At 45.9% G+C, this 26,470-nt stretch overlaps 1 protein-coding gene and 1 pseudogene across 6 annotated transcripts in view; one reads left to right on the top strand and one right to left on the bottom strand.

Moving 5' to 3' along the window:
- Positions 1-3,800: 3,800 nt before the first annotated feature.
- ZNF174 (zinc finger protein 174) overlaps positions 3,801-26,470 on the top strand; it is a 32,813-nt gene continuing 10,143 nt past the window's right edge. The window contains exons 1-4 of one of the 6 annotated variants that reach the window (XM_035266743.3): positions 3,944-4,024; positions 4,673-5,168; positions 7,479-7,701; positions 11,680-12,717. In XM_035266743.3, coding sequence (XP_035122634.3) covers positions 4,767-5,168; positions 7,479-7,701; positions 11,680-12,281 — 1,227 coding nt within the window. In that variant the 5' untranslated portion in view covers positions 3,944-4,024; positions 4,673-4,766 and the 3' untranslated portion in view covers positions 12,282-12,717. Of the gene's footprint in view, positions 5,169-7,478; positions 7,702-8,269; positions 8,499-11,385; positions 12,718-26,470 lie in introns of those variants that run through there. The other 5 variants (XM_017978675.4, XM_035266755.3, XM_078344519.1 and 2 more) reach the window with 5 other exon arrangements.
- On the bottom strand, positions 20,080-20,693 carry LOC108594028 (large ribosomal subunit protein eL21 pseudogene; annotated as a pseudogene).

Consider the following 26,470-nt stretch of genomic DNA (forward strand, 5'->3'; position numbering starts at 1 on the left):
AGAATTGCCTGAACCCAGGAGGCGGAGGTTTCGGTGAGCCGAGATCGCGCCATTGCACTCCAGCCTGGGTAACAAGAGCGAAACTCCGTCTCAAAAAGAAAAAGACTACCAGGTTAGAAGGATGAGAGGGGCCTGAATCCCGCTAAGATGTAGGCATCATTAGATGATTATCCAGAGGTCACAAGAGTTGCAACTTCTGCAATTAAATAACATCACTATTGTAGAACCTGAGATTGGCCTTTTGAGATGTCTTTTCAGGTTTTTGATTTCTGACACCAGGGGGCCCCGCCCAGACCAGGGACTCCTCTGTGGCTCCTAAAAGCGCACTCAAGGGCTGTGGAAAACAGCCCAATCAGTCAGCATTCCCCTACCCACCTGCCTGCCAAAGCCCTAGCCTCTGAATTTCCAGCGAAGCCGACGTGAATGAAAAAACTTCAGTCTCCCATTTAGCTGGTTCTATATGTATTAAACTCTTCCTCTATTGCAGTTCCCCTGTCTTGATAAACTGGGTTTATCTAGGCAGTGGGCAAGATGAATTCACTGGGCAGTTACAATACCAAAAAATACAGTCTTCTCCCCAGCCAAGATTCTGTGTCTGCTAGCGAGTTACTCAAACTGTTCCTGACACTGTAGTTCACCTGTCCCTTCCCTTCTTGCTACACATACTTAGGTCTTTTTCTTGTCCTTCCCTATCCTCCAGAAGCCTGGACTCATGTTCTCTATTGCCCCCCTCTCTTCCGGGGAGAACTAGTGTGTGTGTGTTTCTTGATTAACTTCTCTATCACTTTTACTCTACAGACACACAACATGGACAAGCGACTGTTGAGGTTTGCTGTATGTTTTTATTTTCCAGCATTCCTTCCCCACTTCTGATAGCAGCGTCTTCTTCCTTTGTGGAAAAGTTCCTCCCAGTGGTTCTGGTGGGGTATTATTACAACACCCGCCTCCGCAGAAGTGGCTATATGACACACAGCTGGGCCTATCAAAATTCTTTTCTCAGGCTCGATGGCTCACGCCTGTAATCCCAGCACTTTGGGAGGCCGAGGCAGGTGGATCACGAAGTCAAAAGATCGAGACCATCCTGGCCAACATGGTGAAACCCCATCTCTACTAAAAATACAAAAATTAGCTGGGTGTGGTGGCATGCACCTGTAGTCCCAGCTACTCAGGTGGCTGAGGCAGGAGAATCGCTTGAACCTGGGAGGCAGAGGTTGCGGTGAGCGGAGAGAGAGCCACTGCACTCCGCCACAAAATTAAAAAAAAAAAAAAATTCTTTTCTCAGAATTTGCATACAAGAGGTAGGGAAAGTTGGGCAAATGTTAAGACCAGAAAGTTGTCTACAACTATGTCCCACTCTCTACTCCACTCCTCCACCACAGGAGTGAGCCTATTTACATGAGGACAATATAGTGGAGTCTTGACAACATGTTCGGATCTCCAAGGCCAGTTTATGTAAGGCAATATTTTTTTAAAGAGTTAATTTAAAAAATAGTTTTATATAATTTAAAACTAAACAATAATTAAATAACTTTAAAAAAACTTTATATATGTTTTCCTTTTTTTATTTTTAGAGATGGAGTCTGTGTTGCCCAGGCTGGTCTCAAACTCCTGAACTCAAGCGATCCACCCACCTCAACTTCCCAAAGTGTTAGGATTACAGGTGTGAGCCACCATTCCCAACCTTAAAAATAATTTTAAATAGAGGCTAACTTTTGCACTTTTTGTAGGGATGGGGTTTCACTATGTTGCCCAGGCTGGTCTCAAACTCCTATGCTCAAGTGATCCTCCCACCTTGGCCTCCCACAAGTGCTGGGATTACAGTGGCACCCAGCGAAGGCAGTGTTTTTTAATTAGTTTGTGTTGGGTGTTACCTACTTAAAACACAGATTAAAGCGGATAATTTATATTTTCTACAAGAGCTGATATACCCTCACTAGCTGGTATTAAAATGGATCCAGCATGCATAACAATATGAAGATACTCAAGCAGTACTGAGCTGGACACTTAAAAATGGTTACAATGGTAAATGTTATTATTTTTTTTAATTAAATAGGTGGGCATGGTGGCTCACACCAGTAATCCCAGCACTTTGAGAGGCTGAGGCGAGTGGATCACAAGGTCAGGAGTTCAAAACCAGCCTGGTCAAGATAGTGAAACCCCATTTTTATGAAATAATTTATATATATATATATAAATTAAACATTTCCAATTCTTTTGTTTTTCTTCAGCAGAATCTCCCTTAGTAATTTTTTTTTTTTGAGACGGAGTTTCGCTGTTGTTACCCAGGCTGGAGTGCAATGGCACGATCTCGGCTCACCGCAACCTCCGCCTCCTGGGTTCAGGCAATTCTCCTGCCTCAGCCTCCCGAGTAGCTGGGATTACAGGTGTGCGCCACCGTGCCCAGCTAATTTTTGTATTTTTAGTAGAGATGGGGTTTCACCTTATTGACCAGGATCGTGATGCATCCACCTCGGCCTCCCAAAGTGCTGGGATTACAGGCGTGAGCCACCGCGCGCGGCCTTCCCTTAGTAATTTTTTAGTTATATTTTTTAAATGGATTTGGGTTCCTTTTTGTCAAAGAACCTGAACTGCCTTCACTTAACTTCTCTACGTTTCAGTGCTGCTAGAGATAGAGAAATCAAGGGCATTATTATTGTTAGCACTGCTTTTCAGCCAGAGAACAAACTGAGAGCGATGAAGTATCTTGCTTAAAGCATCACATAGCATAGCTCCTAGGTAGCAAGGCCAGGACTAGAACCTGCACCCCTTGCCTTGCACATGTTCTCACATCCTGTACCTTACCTGGCTGAAGAATAATTTAATAAATGCTCTCCTAACTTCATGCAGGAGGCGGAACCTTGACCCCTCTTGACCCCTTACATCCCACTCATAGTTATTTTTTTTTTTGAGACGGAGTTTCGCTCTTGTTACCCAGGCTGGAGTGCAATGGCGCTATCTCAGCTCACCGCAACCTCCACCTCCTGGGTTCAGGCAATTCTCCTGCCTAAGCCTCCCGAGTAGCTGGGATTCCAGGCACCCGCCACCGTGCCCAGCTAATTTTTTGTATTTTTAGTAGAGACGGGGTTTCACCATGTTGACCAGGATGGTCTCGATCTCTTGACCTCGTGATCCACCCGCCTCGGCCTCCCAAAGTGCTGGGGTTACAGGTGTGAGCCACCGCGCCCGGTTCATCATTAAATTTTAAAATGATGTTCTCTGAAAATTTTACTTTATTGTAGCGATGGCCCTAACACTTGGAAAAAATGCAGCACGAGGATGGGGGGCCGGACTGATAGGTTTTTCACTTAGCAACTATTTACTCAGTACTCAGAACACACTCGGTGCTAGGGTCAGGCGCTGCGGATGAGTAGGGAGTGGGCCAAACAGGAGTAGGGAGTGGGCCAAACAGGGACGAGATGAGCAGCAGGATCAAGCCCAGGGGAGTCCCGGGGTACCGGCGCTCCGGCTCCAAGTGATGCGCGCAGTGGAGGCGGGGCACGGTGATAGCGGAGCTTATGGGGACTACCGGCCCGAGGGAGGCCGCCAGTCCCACGGAGACGCCCATCGAGGCCGGACCCAAACGCCTCGGAGAAGACTCCCAGCGGGGAAGGGCTCCGCAGCCGTCGCAGGGCCCAGCCGTTAGTCCCGCCGGCCGCGAGGAAGCGAAGAACTCACCAGATACCAGCACTCGCGACTCCCCAAACACCCGCATCCTCCTGGCCGGAAGTCAACTGCGCGATTCGCGGTGCTCAACCGCCCACTACGCACGCCCCGGCACACGCCCGCAAGCCGAGCAGTCGGACTGCAGCTCCCGGGATGCATTGCGACGGCATTGACAGACGCAGCAGCCAATAGACGGTAGATGATACCCTCGAGGAGCCAATCCCTTGGGCAGGAGGCGGGCCCTCTCGGTAGTTCCTCAGCAGCCAGTGGGCGTCTCCGCGGCGAGAGGCATGGACACCGCCCCCAGCCCGTGCTCGCTGGTGCCGGGTCCCCAGTTCCCCAGTCCCGAGTTCCCAGAGAGGTGAGTCCACTGCAGGTGGGTGCGGGACGCCGGGCAGCTCGAGGTAGTGTTGTCGCAGGCGCCAGCCCGAGCTCGCACCGGCCGTGGAGTTCAACTGCGCAGTGGGTTGCGGCAGCTTCGCCAGGCCCGGGGCTGGCTGGGCCGCGGGGCCGCCCTGGAGGCCGGAGCCGCCGGGCCTGCGGCGCCTCGGCAGCCAGCAGCCACCTCGCTCTGGTGCGGGAGGCTCTCCGCCGCCTCACACCCCCGGCTGACGCTGTGGCCTTGCTCGGTTGTACCGTTTAGCTCCCAACGACTTGCGTCAGGTCGGTTTCCGCCGGGATGCGGGAGACTTGGGGCAAGCTACCTGTGACAGCTTGAACTTTTCTAGGGATTCCGCTCCACCCGCCGGTTAGAGCGTATTTCTCATTTCCCCCGAGCGAGACCTGTGTGCTTGCTACTGAATCAAAGAAGTATTTTTTCCCCAGAGTCCTTTTAGGACGTTATGACTTTTCCCCTTTGCAAAACTGCAAAAAACCGACAGGAAGACAAAACTCGTTCCCACTCCCAGAGGTCGCGTTGTCTTGAGTTTGGGCTAAAGACTCGCGAGTGAGGAGGTTTTGTCTCTGCATCCCGTTCTCCCTAACATCCTGAGAAAACCTTCGTTTCTAGCGTCTTTCTGGCATTCGGAGAGACTCCTCGAGGGTCATGATCACAAAGGCTTAATTAACCCTTACAAGGAGAGAGTTGTCTCCCGATCCCCAAAATGGCAGCTAAAATGGAGATAACTTTGAGCTCGAACACTGAAGACTCCTCTAAGCAAGAGAGACATATAATAACAAAACTAGAAGAGAAACGGGAGCCTACTTCGCAAAAGAACTGCCCGGATCCTGAGCTCTGCCGCCAGAGCTTCAGACGCTTTTGTTATCAAGAGGTGTCTGGACCCCAAGAGGCGCTCTCCCAGCTCAGACAGCTCTGCCGTCAGTGGCTGCAACCTGAGCTGCACACCAAAGAGCAGATTGTGGAGCTTCTGGTGATGGAGCAGTTCCTGACCATTCTGCCCCCGGAGATCCAGGCTCGCGTCAGGCATCAGTGTCCAATGAGCAGCAAGGAAATTGTGACTCTGGTGGAAGATTTTCACAGAGCAACCAAGAAACCAAAGCAGTGGGTAAGGAGGGTCCTCTCCCATGATCTTGGGGGATTTCATTTTTCATCCGGGTCATGTTTGGTATCTGGATCTCTCCCTGTTTAAGGACTGAGTCTCAGAAGTGGACTGGATGCCTTCAGAAGTTGCTTCCAGCCTCTATCTGGGAACCTACCCCGAGTTGTAACAGGTTTTTAGAAAACCCAACTACTGGCCGGCCAGGCGCGGTGGCTCACTTTGAGAAGCCAAGGTGGGCAGATCACCTGAGGTCGGGAGTTCGAGACCAGCCTGACACAACATGGAGAAACCCTGTCTTTACTAAAAATACAAAATTAGCCAGGCATGGTGGCACATGCCTGTAACCTTGGCTCTTCAGGAGACTGAGGCAGGAGAATCGCTTGAACCCAGGAGGCGGAGGTTGCAGTGAGCCGAGATCCAGCCTTTGTACTCCAGCCGGGGCAACAAGAGCGAAACTCCATCTCAAAAGAAAAAAAAAAAAAAATCCCAAGTGCTGATACCCAGTGAAGCAGTAGAGGACCAAGGTTCTTAACATTCTTTTATGCACCTTGTGTCACCAGAAATAATTGTAAGGTTCTTGTATCTTTTTTCTTTTTCTTTTTTTTTTTTTGAGATGGAGTTTCACTCTTGTTACCCAGGCTGGAGTGCAATGGCGCGATCTCGGCTCACCGCAACCTCTGCCTCCTGGGTTCAGGCAATTCTCCTGCCTCAGCCTCCTGAGTAGCTGGGATTACAGGCGTGCGCCACCATGCCCAGCTAATTTTTCGTATTTTCGTAGAGACAGGGTTTCACCATGTTGACCAGGATGGTCTCGATCTCTTGACCTCGTGATCCACCCGCCTCAGCCTCCCAAAGTGCTGGGATAACAGGCGTGAGCAACCGCGCCCGGCCCGGTTCTTGTATCTTTTATGTCAGATCTTCCCCAAACTCATTTTGTTAGTTTTCCTACAATCAGAATTCTTAGCAGACAGGATCACCCTTTTGGGTAGCAGTTGGACTTTGGGGAACTTCATTTCATTGGAAGTTCTAGCTTACTGTGTTTCCAGTGTTTAGCTTACTGTATTTTTTTTTTTTTGAGATGGAGTCTTGCTGTGTTGCCCAGGCTGGAGGGCAGTGGCACCATCTCGGCTCACTGCAACCTCCGTCCACCTCGGAGTTAAAGCAGTTTCTTGTGTCTCAGCCTCCAAAGTGCTGGGATTACAGGCGCCTGACACCATGCCCAGCTAATTTTTGTACTTTTTAGTAGAGAGGGGGTTTCATCATTTTGGCCAGGCTGGTCTCAAACTCCTGACCTCAAGTGATCCTCCTGCCTTAGCCTCTCAAGGTTTTGGGATTACAGGCGTGAGCCACCATGCCTGGCTGACCTGGTTGTCTTTTTTGTTTGTAGTTTTTTTTTTTTTTTTTTTTTGAGACTGGGTCTCACTCTGTCACGGAGACTGGAATGCAATAGCATGAGCTTGCTGCTGCCTCCACCTCTGGCTCAACTGATCCTCCCACCTCAGCCTCTCAAGTACTTGGGACTGCAGGTACATGCCACTGCAACTGGCTCATTTTTGTACTTTTGTAAAGACAGGGTTTCTCCACGTTGCCTCGGCTGGTCTTGAGTTCTTGGGCTCAAGCAATCCGCCGGTCTTGGCCTCCCAAAGTGCTAGGATTACAGGTGTGAGCCACACCATGACTGGCTTATTGTCTTTGGATCAGGAAGTTACAGTTCAGTTGGCCAGTGTTGCCATTGCTTGCCACTCCCCTCCAGGAAATCAGACCCCAGTCAGGACCTAGGCAAGAAACAAACAGCAGGTACTTTGGAAAATAAAACTTGTTAGGGAATGAGGGTGGGGTAGTTCTCTTGACCCCTACTACTACTGGGATCTGCTAACCAGGAGAGCCTTTGGCAGAACAATGTATTAGATAAGAAGGATTTTTAACAGCCCCTCACCATACTGCTTTCTGTTCCTATGGGCCTATTACCAGCAGAAGTAGGTAGGAAGGTGGTGTGTAGAGTAGGCATCTCATGGCCCAGTGTTGTGACTGTTTCTGATGTTTGTGCCAGCAACTACCCTGATGACTTTGACTCAGGCCCTTGAGAAAGGCCCAAGCTTTAGGGGAAGCCACTCAGCTGACTTGTAGCATCCTCATTCATGTCATTCTGCACACCCTTACCTTTGCTTCCTTTGAGGGTTTCAGTGGTTTCTATGAAAGGTGACCTCTAGATGGTTATCAGCAGTTCCCAAAGTAAATAGGTCATTATATAACAGTGAGAGACCAAGCTTCCCTCAGTCCTGATGGATGGAATTAATGGATGGGGCTTGTTCCTAGGTGGCTGTTTGTATGCAGGGGCAGAAGGTGCTCTTGGAGAAAACTGGATCACAGCTTGGAGAACAGGAACTGCCAGACTTTCAACCACAGACTCCTAGGAGAGGTCTCAGGGAGACCTCTCCAGCAGAGTCTTCCCAGGCGGAAGCTTATGACCAGCTGAGCCCCCATCACTGGGAGAAATCCTCGCTCCTCCAGGAACCAACCCCAAAATTGGCTGGGACAGGTAAACACTCTGTGCCGTTTCTCTCCCTCTCATCAGTTCTTTATCTCCATCAGTGTATCTCATGGTTCTGCAAAGGCACAGACCACATGTGTGTGTTTTTAAATGTTGTATATAATAGTAGGTGATTATTCCCTAAACAAATTTCACCAATTAGAATGGTGATGATACTGTAAATGTGTTTTTATCATTTTCTGTTAATGAATATATGACAATCCAGTGCATAACAGGATTGTACCTACTTTTCTGTCCCTTTCAGAACTTTTTTTTTTTTTTTTTTTTTTTTTTTGAGATGGAGTCTTGCTCTGTCGCCCAGGCTGGAGTGCAGTGGGGTGATCTTGACTCACCACAGCCTCCGCCTCCCGGGTTCAAGTGATTCTCCTGCCTCAGCCTCCTGAGTAGCTGGGATACAGGCGCATGGCAGCACGCCCGGCTAATTTTTGTATTTTTAGTAGAGACAGGGTTTCACCATGTTGATCAGGCTGGTCTTGAACTCCTGACCTCATGATCTGCCCACCTCAGCCTCCCAAAATGCTGGGAATACAGGCGTGAGCCACCGCGCCTGGCCCAGAACTTCTTATAGAAAAGACAGATCCATATATGGCCACAGATGAACTTCCATGCAAGCTATGGTTGAGTTTCATTACTTAAAATGCTCCCCTGTTTAGAAGGGGCCTGGAAGAGGAAAAGCTCCACCCCATATCATTTATCTTTGTCCTCCTCTGTGATGATGTTTGTACTTTAAATCCTCGAATTGATTTCCCTTTCTCTGATGCGATACTTGTGTTACTGCTGCCCTTGTTGTATACAATCCTGTTATCGCTAAGCCGGAATGACAGTGACAGTTTGGCCAAGCCTGGTGATGTGAATATAAGATACAGTGAGCACGTTAGAGAAGAGGGTTATGACAAGACAAAATCCTTATTTTCTTAACATTTGCTACATTCAGTGTGGTACTGTGTGTCTTAGTCTCTTCAGGCTGCTAATATAAAATATTAGAGACTAGATAGTTTATAAACAACAGGAGTTTCTCACAGTTGTAGAGGCAGGGAAGTGTGAGTTCAGGGTGCCATCATGGTTGGGTTCCAGTGAGGGCCCTCTTCCAGATCACAGACTGTCTGCTTCTCTCAGTCCTCATGTGGTGGAAGGGGAAGACTGGCTCCTGGGGGCCTCTTTCATAAGGGCACTAATCGCATTCCAGTGAGGGCAGCACCCTCATGACCTAATCAAAGGCCTCACCTCCCAAAAGCCCCACCTCCTAATACTATTACCTCGGTAGTTAGAATTTCATATGAATTTGGGGGAACATAAACATTCAGCCCCTGGCAACCACAGCCTACTTTTTGTCTCTGAATTTGCTTAGCCAGGACATTTTATATAAATGGAATCACATAGGCTGGGCATAGTGGCTTACACCTGTAATCCCAGCACTTTGGGAGGCCGAGGCAGGCAGATCACTTAGGCGGGGCATTCGAGACCAGCCTGGGAAACATGGCAAAACCCTGTCTCTACAAAAGTACAAAAATAAGTGGGGCATGGTGATGGACGCCTGTAATCCCAGCTACGTGGGTGAGCTGAGGCAGGAGGATCACTTGAACCTGGGAGGTCGAGGCTGCAGTGAACTGAGATTGCGCCATTGCACTCCACCCTGTGTGAAAGTGAGACCCTGTTTCAAAAAAATAAATAAATAAATAATAAATAAATAAATGGAATCACACAATATGTGGTCTTTTGTGTGTGGCTTCTTTCACTGAGCATGTTTTCAAATTTTATCCATGCTGTAGCATGAATCAATGCTTCATCCTTTTCTGTGGCTGAATAATGTGCATTGTATGAATATATTACATGTTGGTTATCTGTTCATGTTGGCTCATCTGTTCATAAACTTTTGGGTTGTTTCCACTTTTTGGTTATTATGAAGAATGCTGCTATAAATGTGTGTTTTCGTGTAGACATGTTTGCATTTCTCTTGAGTATACACCTAGGAGTGGACTTACCATATGCTAGGTCATTAACTTATGAGGAACTACCCAACTGTTTTCCAAAGGAACTGTACTATTTTACATCCCCACCAATACTGTATGAGGATTCCAGTTTCTCCACATTCTTGCTAGTACTTGTTATTGTCTTATATCCATCCTTTAGGTGAAAAGTTTTGATTTGAGGTTTTGGTTTACGTTTTCCTGAGGACTAATGGTGTTGAACATCTTTTCTTGTGCTTATTATCCAGTTACATATCTTGTTTGGAAAAATGTCTGTTGAGATCCTTTTCTCATTTTTAATTAGGTTATTTGTCTTTATTTTCTAGGAGTCCTTTATGTATTCTAGGTACTAGACTCATATATAATTTGCAAATTTTTTCTCATTCTGTGGGTTGTCTCAGTTTCTTGATAGTGTCCTTTGAAGTACAAATGTTTTTTATTTTGTTGCAGTCTAATTTATCTGTTTCTTTGTTTATGCTTTGGTATCATGTGTAAAATACCATTGCCTAATCCAAGGGCACAAATATGTATGGCTGTGTTTTCTTCAAAGAGACATAGATTAAGCTCCCATTTTTAGGTATTTGGTCCATTTTAAGTTAATTTCCCCCATACATAAAGAAACAAATAAGTCAATTTTATATATGATTTTGAGGTAGGAATCTGTCTTAATCTAGTCAGGCTGTTATAACAAAATGCCTTAGACTTGCCATTTGTAAACACCAGAAATGTACTGCTCACTGTTCTGGATGCTGGGAAGTTCAAGATTAAGGTGCCAGCAGATTTGGTGATGGGTGAGGGCCATTTCCTCATAAATGGTGCCTGCTGTGAGTCCTCACATGGAAGAAGGGGCAGACTAGCTCTCTTGGGCTTCTTTTATAAGGACACTAATCCCATTTATGAGGACCCCATCCTTATAACCTAATCACCTCCCAGATGCCCCACCTCCCAAGACCACTGCACAGGGGACTAAGTGTCAATATATGTGTGTGGAGGGACGGGGGGAATAAACATGTAGACCATAGCAGGGTCCAACTTCATTCTCTTGTATGTGGAAATCCAGTTGTCCTAGTATCATTTATGAAAAAAGATATTATTTTCCCATTGAATTGTCTTGTCAAAAAGCAGTTGACCCTGATTTTATAGGTTGATTATTTACATTTGAATTTAATTAATTAAAATTAAATAAAATTTAAAATTAAGTTCCTTAGTTCCAGTAGTCACATTTCAAGTGCCCAGTAGCCACATAGTTACATGTGGCCGGTGGCTGCCATTTTGAACAGCGTGCATGCGACTCTGCATGCACAGACATACACACACACGTTTTCTACATCACAAGGAGTCCTTCTCCAGATCCTGTGACTTCCCATAGGCTGTTCCAGCTCTTCTCCATCCAGACCACCAATCCTTCTGTATTAGGATATATGGCTATCCCGTATTCCAGTTTCTGAACTCATATACTGTCAAATTTGTAATGAAAGAAAACACCACAGTCTCTGAACTTACCATCTTTTGAAGAGAAGGTAGTTGTCAATTAGTGTTTACTAAGTGACAGGTATTTGTTGAAATAGCTAAGGCACTGGACTACAACAGTAAAATTTACAACGTTGAGATTTCACCTCTCTTCCTTCTTTCGTTCATTAGTTGATACCCAGTTCTGACGGGTTTGCTTTTCCCTCTTCTTCCTTTCCTAAATTTTTCCCTAAAGATAGGAAGGAGGAAGGAGGTTGGAGAACTTGGTTCCTAAATTTAATAGAAATCACAGTCACCCCAGGAGCCTGCTAACTGTGCAGATAATCAGGCCCAACCCCCAGAGATTCTGACCCAGCAGCTTTGGGGGAAGGGTGAAGAGCCTGCTTGTTTAACAAGTGCTCCAGATGAGTCTAATGCAAGTTGCCAATGGAGGGCCACACTTTGAGAAACCTTTCAGAGTATTTCATAACTCTTGCTGAAGTTATTTCTTCCAAGCACAGAAAATGAAGCATTTTCTTTCTAATTATAGAGGCCCCCAGAATGAGAAGTGACAACAAGGAAAATCCACAACTGGAAGGGGCTAAAGGAGCAAAGCCATGTGCAGTGTCAGCTGGCAGATCTAAAGGGAATGGCCTGCCGAGTCCTGAACCAAGAGGGGCAAATATGAGTGAACCTCGGTTGTCACGGAGGCAGGTCAGCCCCCCAAATGCTCAAAAGCCATTTGCTCACTACCAGAGACATTGCAGGGAACTGGAATACATCAGCAGCCCCCTAAAAAGCCACCCACTGAGAGAGCTGAAGAAAAGCAAAGGAGGTAAACGGAGCCTGAGCAACCGTTTGCAACATCTTGGTCACCAGCCCACCCGCTCAGCAAAGAAACCCTACAAATGTGATGACTGTGGGAAAAGCTTCACATGGAATTCAGAGCTGAAGAGACACAAGAGAGTCCACACAGGAGAGAGACCCTACACGTGCGGAGAATGTGGAAACTGCTTTGGGCGGCAGTCAACCCTGAAGCTGCACCAGAGGATCCACACTGGAGAGAAGCCATACCAGTGCGGCCAGTGTGGGAAAAGCTTTCGCCAGAGCTCAAACCTTCACCAGCATCATAGGCTCCACCACGGGGACTGAAAGGAGTACTCCATGCTTTAGATCCATAAGGAAGGTGTTTGTGTTTCTCCTCCCCTTTTCTTGCATGTAAATCACAAAGACTGTGTGACTTAGAAGGAAAGCAAGACACCCTTGTGGAATGATGCATATTCTGCTGGTGAGGAGGCCCAGAAGAGGCTGACCAGGGCCTGACCATGCATGGTGACAGGGTGAAGAGGTGGTAGGTCTTGGGCTTTGGGGCAAAAAGAACTTAAGTCTCTGCAGAGAGCAAAGAGTAACAACTGAGAGAGAATAAGGACAGTCCTGTAGGTGCCACTTGTTAAATCATCCCTCTGTTGCTTTATTCTCTAAAATATGTTAAGGGATAAATTCTATATATAGTTATGCATTTGCTGTCATACCAGACAATTTTTTATCATGCACATACTTCTTTAATAAAGATGAGTGATCTATGATAGTTTCAAGGCAAAGTTCATTGGAAAATAGATCCCTCAAATATTCTTTCTCTAATCCTAGCCATTTATAGCAAAGGATGAATTAAATGAGAATATGTACATTTGTGTGAGAAGAGTTTCCAAGTAATTAGATGGTGCTTTTACAAAAAGAAAAGAAAATTACATTTGAGGGAACTTTTTGTATCAAAGCACCTTTTTTTTTCCTTTTTCTTTCTGGAGACAGGGTCTCACTGTTGCCCAGGCTGGTCTTGAACTCCTGGGCTCAAGCAATGTTCCTGCCTTAGCCTCCCAAAGTGCTGAGATTACAAGTGTGAGCCACCATTCCTGTCCTCAAAGCACCTCTGATTGAGAAAAAAAAAATCTATACAGTTGCTGCAACCCCAACCTAACACATAAGGAAAAGCTACAGTGAAGCAAGAAGTGGACAGAGACTACTAAGGAGATGTAAGAGGGAATTCTTCCCACTTTCCTTTCTCGCTGAGCCCATTAGCCTTAAGAATAACAAAATGCAGCAGGGGCACAGTGTCTCACACATGTAATCCCAGCACTTTGAGAGGCTGAGGCAGGATAACTGATTGATCCCAGGAGTTTAAGACCAGCCTGGGCAATGTAGCTAAACCTCGTCTCTAGAGAAAATATTAGCCAAGAATGATAGCGCATGCCTATAATCCCAGCTATTCTGGAGGCTGAGGCAAAAGGATTGCTTGAGCCCAGGAGTTAGAGGCTGCAGTGAGCTATGATTGCACCACTGCACTCTAGCCTGGATGACAGAGTGAGACCCTGTCTCGGGGCGGGGGGGAAAGGATTGCAATAATGAAAATATTCTAAAACTGGATTATAGTGATGGTTGCACAACTCAGTAGATTTACTAAAAATCATTGAAATGGGTTAATTTTATGATATGTAAATTGTACCTCAACAGCATTTTTTTTTTTTTTGAGACAGTGTCTTGCTCTGTTGCCAGGCTGGAGTGCAGTGGTGCAATCTCGGCTCACTGCAACCGCCACCTCCTGGGTTCAAGTGATTCTTATTTTTAAGTGACAAAACATATAAAATTGGGTCCTGGAACTAAGCCTGAGAGATACCTAACGCCACCTCCTTGTTTTCTCAAAGTGTAAATTAAAATGCAAATCAGTACACAATTCCTAGCTCATTTCTCAATTTAGAGAAAACTTTTGGCAGATTAGTGCATTCCTGATGCAGAAAATAGAAACAGATAGGTTTTTTTGTTTGTTTGTTTGTTTGTTGTCTCTTTTAGAGATAGTGTCTCACTCTCTCGGTCATCCAGGCTGGAGAGCAATGGCATGATCATGGCTCACTATAGCTTCAACCTTCTGGGCTCAAGCAATCCTCCCGCCTCAGCCTCCCGAGCAGCTGGGACTATAGGAAGGCACCACCATGCCTGGCTAATTTTTAATTTTTTTTATAGAGACAGAGTCTCACTGTGTTGCCCAGTCTATCCTCGAACACATGGGCTCAAGCCATCCTCTCACCTTGGACTCCCAAAGTGCTGGAATTACAGGTGTGTGCTCAGCAAAGTAACATTCTTCCTAAAACATCAGTATCATCAAATAACTGCCAGTCACCTCAGGGCTGTGGCCTGAGCTCTTCTGCACGCCCAGGAATCTCTTGTTCCTCCTAACTTCTGAGGGACATGTGCACACCTGTGAGTCCTCTTTGGGGCCTTTGCACACAATGGTTTACTTTGCCTTTAGTCCCTGACAGTCCCCACTCCCTCCTGCCTCCTCCCTCTCACAAGAGTTTCCTTCTCTCAAAGCCTTCCCTAGGCGGACTTATGTTATATAATTGGGGGCCGGCCTCTCCGTTAGACCTCACGCACCAGAGGTGCTCAAACTGGGTGCCCCCCAGCGGATGTTTGACAATGTCCAAAGACACTTCTGGTTGTTATGACTGGGAGAAAGGAGGATTGCTACTGGCCTCTAGTGGATCCTACTGAACCTCCTGCAGTACACAGGACAGCCAGCCCCCACAACAATGACCTTGCTCAACAAATCGATATTTCTGAGGTTGGGAAACTACCATGCACTGTAAAAGCTCTTTCAAGACAAGAACATTGTTTTTTCATAACTAGCTTCTGGACTTAGCCGATACCCAGCCAAGAGAAACAGAGGTTCAATAGTTCCACAGTTGAGAATCCCCACTGTACCCACAGTGCCCATTTCTGCCTGAGTTCAGAGATCCTGGTGACTATCTGTTGAATGCACAGATGAGCTTCTGTCTTTTAGGCAGAGGCTTATTGAAGGCCCACTGGCCATCCTTATAGCTTTTGTGGTCCTTTAGGTACTTCAGGCCCTGATCGCATTCCGATCTGTTATGTTAAACCATGAAGAATTTAGCTTCTAAATCCGGCCTGCCCCGTACCTGGCTCCATCCTGATGCCTTTCCCTGGTTGAGACCTCTATTTCTCATTTTGTTTCCCCCTCACCCTAGTGAAACCAGGCTGATTTCACTGTTACCCCTTAATAACCTCCAAGTCACAGTCACATCTGTATTAGTACCTACTCGTGTGGTAACAGATGACCACAAGCTTAATGGTTTACAACACAAACTCGGGCCAGGCGTGATGGCTCACACCTGTAATCCCAGCACTCTGGGAAGCCAAAGCAGGTGGATCACCTGAGGTCAGAAGTTCAAGATCTGCCTGGCCAATATGGTGAAACCCCATCTCTACTAAAAAGACAAAAATTAGCTAGGTATGGTGGTGTGTGCCTGTAATCCCAGCTACTCAGGAGGCTGAAGCAGGAGAATCACTTGAATGTGGGAGGCGGAGGTTGCAGTGGGCCGAGATTGTGCCATTGCACTTCAGCCTGGGCAACAAGAGTGAAACTCTGACTTAAAAAAAAACAAGGCCGGGCGTAGTGGCTCACGCCTGTAATCCAAGCACTTTGGAGGCCAAGGTGGGCGGATCACCTGAGGTCGGGAGTTCAAGACCAGCCTGACCAACATGGTGAAACTCTATTTAAAAACAAAAACAAAACCCCACAAACTTACTGTTCTAGAGGTTAGAAGTCTAAAGTTAATTTCACTCAGCCGAAATCAAGCTGTTGGCAAGGCTGGTTCCTTCCGGAGGCTCTGAGGGGTGAATCTCTTACCTTGAATTTTAAGCTTCTAGTAGCTACCCACATTCTTTGGCTCATGGCCCTGTCCTCCACCTTCAAAGTGCATCACTCCAATCTCATTCCACTGCCTTTTCCTCTGACTATGACCTTCCTGCCTCCATTGTACAAAGACCATTATGATCATGTTGGACCCACTGGGATAATCCAGGATAATCTCCCCATCTCAAGATCCTTAACATCTGCAGAGTTCCTTTTGCCATATAAAGTAACCTTCGTGGGTTCCACTGATTAGGATCTGAACACATTTGGGGTGCCATGACTCAACCCACTACACCTATACATCTTGAATCAACTTAGTCAAAGAGCATCTCTCCTAAAAGGAAAGGAACATAAATTTCTACTTAATCACAAGGGTCGAGGTCAGGCGCAGTGGCTCACGCCTGTAATCCCAGCACTTTGGGAGGCGGAAGCAAATGAATCACGTGAGGTCAGAAGTTTGAGACCAGCCTGGTAAACATGGTAAAACCCTGTCTTTAATAAAAATATAAAAATTATCATGGCATGATGGTGCATGCTTGTAGTCCCAGCTACTCAAAAGGCTGAGGTAGGCGAATCACTTCAGCCCAGGAGGCAGAGTTTGCAATGAACCGAGATCAAGCCACTGCACTCCAGTCTGGGTGACAGAGCAAGACTCAGTCTAAAAAAAAAAAAAAAAAAAAAGCCAGGGTGGTGGCTCACAAGCCTGTAATCCTATAATCCTAGCACTTTGGGAGGCCGAGGTGGGCGGATCACCTGAGGTCAAGAGTTCGACACCAGCCTGGCCAACATGGTGAAACCTCATCTCAACTACAAAATACAAAAATTAGCTGGGCGTGGTGATGCACACCTGTTGTCTCAGCTACTCAGGGAGCCTGAGGCAGGAGAATCACTTGAACCCAGGAGGCAGAGGTTGCAGTGAGCCAAGATGGCGCCAGTGCACTCCAGCCTGGGTGACGGAGGAAGAATCCGTCTCAAAAAAAAACAAAGCCAAGTCTCCAGCAGGGAACAGACCTAAATCAATTACACAAAGGCAAAACTGCAACCACGGCTCCTAAAAGAAATGTTAAACAGTAATGGCGTGACAGGGGCTGAGGGTCCAGTCTGTAAGACAGAAAGATTGACACCCCGCCACCCACAGGCATTTTCTTGCCAGGGCAGTCACTTGATGACGACAGCAATTCTGTAGGGAGATACACTGAGGTACACCTGCAGCATCTGCTTGCGTATTTTGAGATAGACTCTGATTATTTTCTTGGTATTTGAGGAGCCTGAGATTCAGTAATGCATCTGGAGTTTGTATAGCTCATAGGAAGTTTTAACTCAACTCAATTTCAAGTATTCTTACTACAGGAAAAAAAGTGAAGGTAACTATGTGAGGAGATGGGTATGTTCATTTGCTTGACTGTAATAATCATTTCACTGTGTATATCAGAACATCATGTTGTACACCTTAAGTACTGTACACACTGGCCAGGAAGATGGACCTCTCGTGCACTTTCCATCCTGTCTCCTACTGCCCGGCCACCATACCCTACAACCCGACCCTACTTTCTGATGTGTGCAATGGGATGATAATGGTGAAATAACCCAGGTAAAGTGCTTAGCACAGGAGGGCTGACACGGGACCAGCATGTGAATGGTGTTAGCCATTTTTATAATTATTTAAATTACCTCTCTGATTCTCTACTCCGGTTTACCTTTTTTTTTTTTTTTTGGAGATGGAGTCTTGCTCTGTTGTCTGGCTGGACAGCAATGGCACAATCTCAGCTCATTGCAACCTTCTGCTTCCTGAGTTCAAGCAATGCTTCTGCCTCAGCCTTCGAGTAGCTAGGACTACTGGCACACACCACCACGCCCAGCTAATTTTTTAGTAGAGACAGGATTTTAACCACGTTGGTCAGGATGGTCTCCATCTCTTGACCTCATGATCCACCCACCTCAGCTTCCCAAAGTGCTGGGATAACAGGCATCAGCCACTGCGCCCGGCCTTACCTGTTATTTTTAACCCAAATGACCACCCTTTCATTTTCTTCTTTTTTTTTAGAGGTAGGGTCTCACCATGTTGCTGAAGGCTGGAGTACAGTGGCACAATCATGGTTCACTGTAGCCCTGAACTCTTGGACTCAAGTGATCCTTCTGCCAGAGCCTCTTGAGGTAGCTGGGACTACAGGCATGTGCCACCACAGTTGGCTTATAATCAATTTATCTTTTTTTTTTTTTCTCCAGAGACAGGGTCTCACTATGTTACCCAGGCTGGTTTTGAACTCCTGGCCTCAAATAATCTTTCTTGCTTGGCCTCCCAAAGTGCTGGGATTACAGGCATGAGCCAGTATGCCTTGTCACCTCTGATCTTCTTTTAATAGTATCCTAAGTATCCCTTGCAGAGTCCCACTCTTGCTTCACACTTGATCCTGTGATTTTGGTAAAACTGACCCCAACTCCAGGACAGCACATGAGAATCCAACCTGAACAATCAGTCACTCCATCTTCCTGGCCACAGTGTGTATCACACTTAGGGTGTACAACATGATGTTCTGATATACATGTACACAGTGAAATGATCACTATAGTCAAGCAAATTAATATATCCATCTCCTCACAGTTACCTTAAACTTTCTTCCTGTAGAAAGAATGTATGAAATCTACTCTTACCAAATTTCCAGTACTGTGTCTTTAAGTATAATCGTCATACTGTCATCAGCTCTCTTGATGTACGGATCCTACATAACTGCAACTTCACCCTCTCAACTACATTTCCCCATTCCCTCCCCCACACCCCCACCACAATTCTACTCTGTTTTTTGTTGTTTTCTTGGCAGGGACAGAGTCTCACTCTGTTGCCCAGGCTGGAGTGCAGTGGTACGATCTCAGCTCACTGCAACCTCCACTGCCCAGCTTCAAGCAACTCTCCTCCTTCAGCCTCCTGCGCAACTGGGATTACAGGCACACGCCACTATGCCCAGCTAATTTCTGTATTTTTAGTAGACATGGGGTTTCACCATGTTGCTCAGGCTGGTCTCGAACTCCTGACCTCAGGTGATCTACCCGCCTCTGCCTCCCAAAGTGCTAGGATTACAGGCATGAGCCACCGTGCCCACCCTACTGTTTTTATTTGGCTTTTTTTAGATTTCATGTGTAAGTGAGATCATGAATTTTTTTTTTTTTTTTGAGACAGTCTTGCGCTGTCGCCTAGGCTGGAGTGCAGTGGTGCAATTTGGCTCACTGCAGCCTCTGCCTCCTAGATTCAAGCGATTCTTCTGCCTCAGCCTCCAAAGTAGCTGGGACTACAGGCATGCGCCAAAACACCCAGCTCATTTCTGTATTTTTAGCAGAGACGGGGTTTCTTCATATTGGCCAGGCTAGTATTAGATCTTGATCTTGTGATCGAGCCTCCTGATCTTGTGATCCGCCGTCCTCAGCCTCCCAAAGTGCTGGGATTACAGGCGTGAGCCACCACGCCCAGCCTATGAAGTATTTTTTCTATGTCTGGCTTACTTCACGACATCCAACAGGTTCATCCATGTTGTTGCAAATGGTAGAATTTTTTTTTTTTTTTTTGAGACAGGGTCTTGCTGTCACCCAGGCTGGAGTGTAGTGGTGCAGTCATAGCTCACAGCAGTTCTCACCTCCCAGAATCAAGTCATCCTCCCCGAATGAAGTCATCCTCTCCATTCAGCTTCCGAAGTAGCTAGGACTATAGGCGTGTGCTACCACACATGCCTTATTTTATAAAACGTTTATTTTTTGTAGATGCAGGGTCTCACTGTGTTACACAGGCTGGTCTCAAACTTCTGAGCTTGAGCAATCTACCCACCTTGGCCTCCCTAAGAGCTGGGATTACAGGTGTGAGCTACTGCACCCAGCAGATAGATCTCTCTCTTTTTTCTGAGATGATCCCTCACTGTCACCAGGCTGGAGTGCAGTGGCACGATCTCGGCTCACTGCAATATCCACCTCCCAGGTTTAAGCGATTTCCCTGCCTCAGCCTCTGAGTAGCTGGGACTACAGGCACACAGCCCCATGCCGGGCTAATTTTTTGTATTTTAGTAGAGACAAGGTTTTATCATATTCAGCGGGATGGTTTGATCTCCTTACCTCATGATCCACCCACCTCGGCCTCCCAAAGTGCTGGGATTGTAGGCATGAGCCCTGTGCCCGGTATGATAAATCTCCTTTTTAAGGGTGTATAATGTTCCTCTGCGTGTGTGTGTGTGTGTGTGTGTGTGTGTGTGTACTGTTTTGTTTTTTTTTTTTTACAGTCCAGAAGTCTTTTTTTTTTTTTTTTTAACACCTATTATGCCATGAATTCATAGGGAATAGGTTCCAGCAGCTCAGGCTCCTTCCCATTGGTTCTCACAAAGTGTGCTTCTCTGGGTGGAGCAGGCTGTCGCTTCAGTTGGACCCAGGTACCTTTCTGTTTGGCTTCCTTCTTTTTCTGATCATTTTCCTTCACACGTTTTAGGAAGCTATCTCGGCTCTTAGAGTGCTTGATGTGCTCAATACGCACATTAATTCTCTTGGCAAGAATCTTGCCCTTAACTTGTCTGTTTACAACAATGCCAACAGCATGCTGGGTAACATTGTAGACTCTTCCAGTTTTGCCATGGTAACATTTGTGGGGCATTCCTTCTTGAACAGTACCCATTCCCTTGATGTCTACAGTATCACCTTTCTTATAGATTTGCATATACGTGGCCAAAGGAACAACTCCATGTTTTCTAAAAGGCCTGGAGAACATGTATCGAGTGCCTCTCCTCTTTCCCTTTGTGTTCGTCATTTTGGCAAATTACTCTGCGGCCACAAGGTAGCAGTTCAAGTCTGTCAAACGCTTAGCGCCCGGGAGCCACGCACAGGCCCTCGTGTACTGTTTCTTTATCCGTTTATCCACTAGTGGACATTTCCAAGTCTTGGCTGTTGTGAATAATGTCCCTTAGATATATACAGTATACCTCATAGATACTGAAGCTTTGATTCCAGACCCCTACAGTAAAGTGAATGTCGCAATAAAATGAATCACACAAATGTTTTGCTTTCCTGGTGAAAATAAAACCTATGTTTATAATATACTGTAGTCTATTAGAAAGTGTTCAAAAGCATTACATCAGATAAATGTAATGCTGATAAGGGTGGTGGCTGCTGAGGATTGGAGTGGCAGTGATAATTTCTTAAAATAAGACACAATGAAGTTTGCCAAATTAGTTGACTCTTCCATTCCCAAAAGATTTCTGCATAGCATGTGTTGCAGGGTAACAGCAGAGTAGAGCTTTCAAAAGGAGTCAGGTCTTCTCAAACCCTGCTGCTGCTGCATTAACTAGGTTTACGTAATATTCCAAATACTGTGTTGTGTGTTGTCATTTCAACAATGTTCACAGCATCTTCACTAACAGTGGATTCCATCTCAAAAAAAATTGTGGGCTGGACAGAGTGGATCATGTCTGTAATCCCAGCAGTTCGGGAGACCAAGACAGGAGGACTGCTTGAACCCAGGCGTTAACACAGGGAAGACCCTATCTCTACAAAAAAAAAGAAATTAAACAATTAGCTGGGCATGGTGGTGCACACCTATAGTCCCAGCAACTTGGGAGCCTGAGGTGAGAGGATCGCTTGAGCCTAGGAGGTTGAGGCTGCAGTGAGTCCTGATTGTGCCACTGTACTTCAGCCAGAGTGACAGAGCAAAACCCTGTCTCAAGAAACAAAATGGTTGGGTGCCATGGCTCATACCTGAAATCCCAGCACTTTGAGATGCCAAGGCAGGCAGATCACTTGAGGTCAGGAGTTCCAGACAAGCCTGGCCAACATGGCAAAACCCATCTCCACAAACAATAAAAAAAATTAGCTGGGTGGCCCGGGCTCAGTGGCTCACTCCTGTAATCCTAGCACTTTGGGAGGCTGAGGTGTGTGGATTACTTGAGGTCAGGAGGTCAAGACCGGCCTGGCCATCATGGTGAAACCCCATCTTTTTTTTTTTTGAGATGGAGTTTCACTCTTGTTACCCAGGCTGGAGTGCAATGGCGTGATCTCAGCTCACTGCAGCCTCCGCCTCCTGGGTTCAGGCAGTCCTCCTGCCTCAGCCTCCCGAGAAGCTGGGACCACAGGCACGTGCCATCACGCCCAGCTAATTTTTTTGTATTTTTAGTAGAGATTGGGTTTCACCATGTTGACCAGGATGTTCTCAATCTCTTGGGCTCGTGATCCACCCTCCTCGGCCTCCCAAAGTGCTGGGATTACAGGCTTGAGCCACCGCACCCGGCCGAAACCCCATCTTTAAAAAAAAAAAAATTAGCTGGGTGTAGTGGCATGTGCCTGTAGTCCCCGCTACTCAGGAGGCTGAGGCAAAAGAATCGCTTGAACTCAGGAGTTGGGAGTTGCAGTGAGCCGAGATCGTGCCAGTACGCTCCAGCCTGGGCAACCCAGTGAGACTCTGTCTCAAAAAGCAAAAACAGAACAAACCACTTTTGGCTGGGAGCAGTGGTTTATGCCTGTAATCCCAGCATTTTGGGAGGGTAAGGCAGGAGGATCACTTGAGCCCAGGAGTTCAAGACCATCCTGGGCAACATATCAAGACCTCATCACTACAGAACAAAAAAAAATTTTTTTGAGATGGAGTCTCACTCTGTCACCTATGCTGGAGTGCAATGGCATGATCTTGGCTTACTGCAATCTCTGCCCCCCAAGGTCAAGCAATTCTCCTGCCTCAGCCTCCCAAGTAGCTGGGACTACAGGTGTGTGCCACCACACCTGGCTAATTTTTTGGATTTTTAGTAGAGGGATTTCACTGTGTTAGCCAGGATGGTCTCGATCTCCTGACCTTGGGATACATTTGTTTCAGCCTCCCAAAGTGCTGGGATGACAAGGTGTGAGCCACCACGCCTGGCCTACAAAAATTTTTTTTTAAGTAGGCAAGTGTGTAGTAATCCTAGCTATTTGGGAGGCCAAGGCAGGAGGATCACTTGAGCTCAGGAGCAAGGCTGCAATAAATTATGATTGCACCACTGCACTTTAGTCTGGGTGATAGAATGAGAGCCCATCTCAAAAAAAAAAAAAAAAGAGAAAGACAAAATTACCCTTTGATCCATGGGCTACAAAATGAATGTTGTATTAGCAGGCATGAAAACATTAACTTCCTTGTATGTCTCTATCAGAGCTCTTGGTTGTTTAGGTGCACGGTAATGAACAGTAATATTTTGAAAGGAATCTTTTTCTGAGCAGTAAATCTCAACAATGGGCTTAAAATATTCAGCAGACCATGCTGTAAACACATAGGGTGTCATCCAGTCTTTGTGTTCAATTAATAGAGCACAGGCAGAGTAAACATAATTCTTAACGGCCTCAGGATTTTCAGAATGGTAAATAAGAATTGGCTTCACCAACTGCATTTGCCCCTAACAAGAGAGTCAGCCTATTCTTTGAAGCTTTGAAGCTAGGCACTGACTTCTCTAGCTATAAAAGTCTTAGATGGCATCTTTCCCCAATAGAGGGCTGTTTTGTCTATATTGAAAATCGGTTCTTATGGTAGCCACTTTCATCAGTGACCTTAGCTGGATCTTCTGGCTCACCTGCTCGAGTTTCTCCACAGCACTTGCACGTTTATGTTACGGCGATAGCTTTTCTCCTTAAACCTCATGAACCAACCTTTGCTAGTTCCCCACATTTCTTCCACCTTCTTCACCTCTCAGCCTTTGAAGAGAGTTTGGGCCTTGCTCTGGATTGGGCTTTAGTTTAAAGGAATGTTGTGGCTGGTTTGATCTCTCCACACCACTCAGACTTTCCTGATATCAGCAATAGGACTTTCACTTTTTTATCATTCCTGTGTTCACTGGAGTAGCACTTTGAGTTTCCTCCAAGAGCTTTTCCTTTGCCTTCACAATTTGGTTAGCCATTTGGCAAAAGAGACCTAGCTTTTGGCCTCTTTCAGGTTTCAACATGCCTTTCTCACTAAGCTTACTCATTTCAACCTTTTTTTTTTTTTTTTAAATGAGACGGAGTTTCACTGTTGTTACCCAGGCTGGAGTGCAATGGCACGATCTCGGCTCACCACAACCTCCGCCTCCTGGGTTCAGGCAATTCTCCTGCCTCAGCCTCCTGAGTAGCTGGGATTACAGGCACGCACCACTGTGCCCAGCTAATTTTTTGTATTTTTAGTAGAGACAAGGTTTCACCATGTTGACCAGGATGGTCTCTATCTCTTGACCTCGTGATCCACCTGCCTCGGCCTCCCAAAGTGCTGGGATTATAGGTGTGAGCCACCGCGCCTAGCCCATTTCAACCTTTTGATTTAAAGTAAGAGATGTGGCCAGGTGCAGTGGCTCATGCCTGTAATCCTGCCCACTTTGGGAGACCAAGGTGAGCAGATCACAAGGAGACCATCCTGACCAACATGGTGAAACCCCATCTCGACTAAAAATACAAAAATTAGCCAGGTGTGGTTGCACGCATCTGTAGTCCCAGCTACTTGGGAGGCTCAGGCAGGAGAATTGCCTGAACCCAGGAGGTGGATGCTGCAGTGAGCCGAGATGGTGCCATTACACTCCATCCTGGTGACAGACCAAGACACAGGCTCAAAAAAATAAAAGTAAAAAATAAAGTGAGAGATGTGTGACTCTTCCTTTCACTTAAACACTTAGAGGTCATTGTAGAGTTATTAATTGGCCTAATTTCAATATTTTTGTCTCGGGAAAAAGGAAGGCCCAAGGAGAAGAAGAGGGTTGGGAGTATGGCTGGTCAGTGGAACAGTATTAGAAGTTCCATGCAGTATTTTCTGTTCCTCCGTTCGTTTGTCAAGGATAATGGCCCCCAGTTCCATCAATACTCCTGCAAGACATGATCTCCTTGGTTTTTATGGCTGCATAGCATTTCATGGTGTATATGTACATTGCCGGGCGCGGTGGCTCACGCCTGTCATCCCAGCACTTTGGGAGGCCGAGGCGGGTGGATCACGTGGTCAAGAGATCGAGACCATCCTGGTCAACATTTACATTTTCTGTATCCAGTCTGTCACTGATGGGACTTTAGGTTGATTCCATGTCTTTGTTATTATGAATAGTGCTTCTGTGAACATTCATGTTCAGGTGTCTTTACAAGAGAATGATTTATACTTACTTCTCTGGGTATATACCCAGTAAGGGGATTGCTGGGTCCAATTGTAGTTCTGTTTTCTGCTCTTTGAGGAATCACTATACTGTTTTCCAGAATGAGCTACATTTATAATCCCACTAACAGTGCATAAGTGTTCCCTTTTCTCTGCAATCTTGCCAGGATATTTTTTGACTTTTTAATAACAGCCTTTCTGACTAGTGTGAGATGGCATCTCATTATGGTTTTGATTTGTATTTCTTTAATGATTAGTGATAGTGAGTTTTTTTTCATATGATTGTTGGTTGTGTGTATGTCTTCTTTTGAAAATTGTCTGTTTAGGCTGGGCTTGGTGGCTCATGCCTGTAATCCCAGCACTTTGGGAGGCTAAGGCAGGTGGATCAACGGGTCAGGAGTTCAAGACCAGCCTGGCCAAACCCCATCTCTACTAAAAATACAAAATTTAGCTGGGCATGGTGGCAGGTGCCTGTAATCCCTGCTACTCGGGAGGCTGAGGCAGGAGAATCGCTTGAAACCAGGAGGCAGAGGTTGCAGTGAGCTGAGACTGTGCCATTGTACTCCAGCCTGGGTGACAGAGTGAGACTCCATCTCAATCAATCAATCAATCAATCTTGTCTGATCATGTCCTTTGCCTACTTTTTAATGGGGTGGTTTTCTCTTGTGAATGTGTTGACATTCCTTATAGATGTTGGATATCAGACCTTTGCAGATGCATATTTGTAAATATTTTCTTCCATTCTGGAGGTTGTTTACTTGGTTGATAGTTTATTTTGCTGTGCAGAAGATGCTCTTTAGTTCAACGAGGTCCCATTTGACAATTTTTGCTTTTGATGTCTTTGTCATGAAATATTTTCCCATCCTGTGTCCAAGACGGTATTGCCCAGGTTGTCTTCTAGGGTTTTTATACCTTTGGGTTTTACCATTAAGTATTTTATCCATCTTGACTTGATTTTTTAATATGTTGTAAGGAAAGGGTCCAGTTTCAATACTCTGCATATGGCTAGCCAGTTATCCCAGCACCATTTATTAAATAGGGATTTTTCCCCCACTGCGTTTGTCAGTTTTGTTTAAGATTAAATGGTCTTAGGAGTGTGGCCTTATTTCTGGCTTTCTATTTTGTTCCATTGGCCTACCTGCCTGTTTTTGTACCAGTATCATGCTGTTTTGGTTACTGTAGTACAGTTTGAAGCCAGGTAATATGATGCCTCTAGCTTTGTTCTTTTTGCTTAGGATCGTGTTGGCTATTCAGGCTCTTTTTTGGTTCCATGTAAATTTTAAAATAGGTTTCTATAATTCTGTGAAGAATGTCATTGGTAGTTTGATAGGAATAGCACTGAATCTATAGACTGCTTTGGGCAATATGTCCATTTTAATGAAATTTATTCTTCCTGTCCATGAGTATGAAATATTTTTCCATTTGTTTGTGTCATCTCTGATTTCTTTCAGCAGTGTTTTGTTTTGTTTTTGAGACGGAGTTTCGCTCTTGGTTTATCAGATATATGGTTTGCAGTTTTGCTATTGAGATGTGTGAGTTCCTTATATA

Source organism: Callithrix jacchus, chromosome 12, assembly GCF_049354715.1.
Source record: "Callithrix jacchus isolate 240 chromosome 12, calJac240_pri, whole genome shotgun sequence".
In the NCBI taxonomy this organism is placed as follows: domain Eukaryota; kingdom Metazoa; phylum Chordata; class Mammalia; order Primates; family Cebidae; genus Callithrix; species Callithrix jacchus.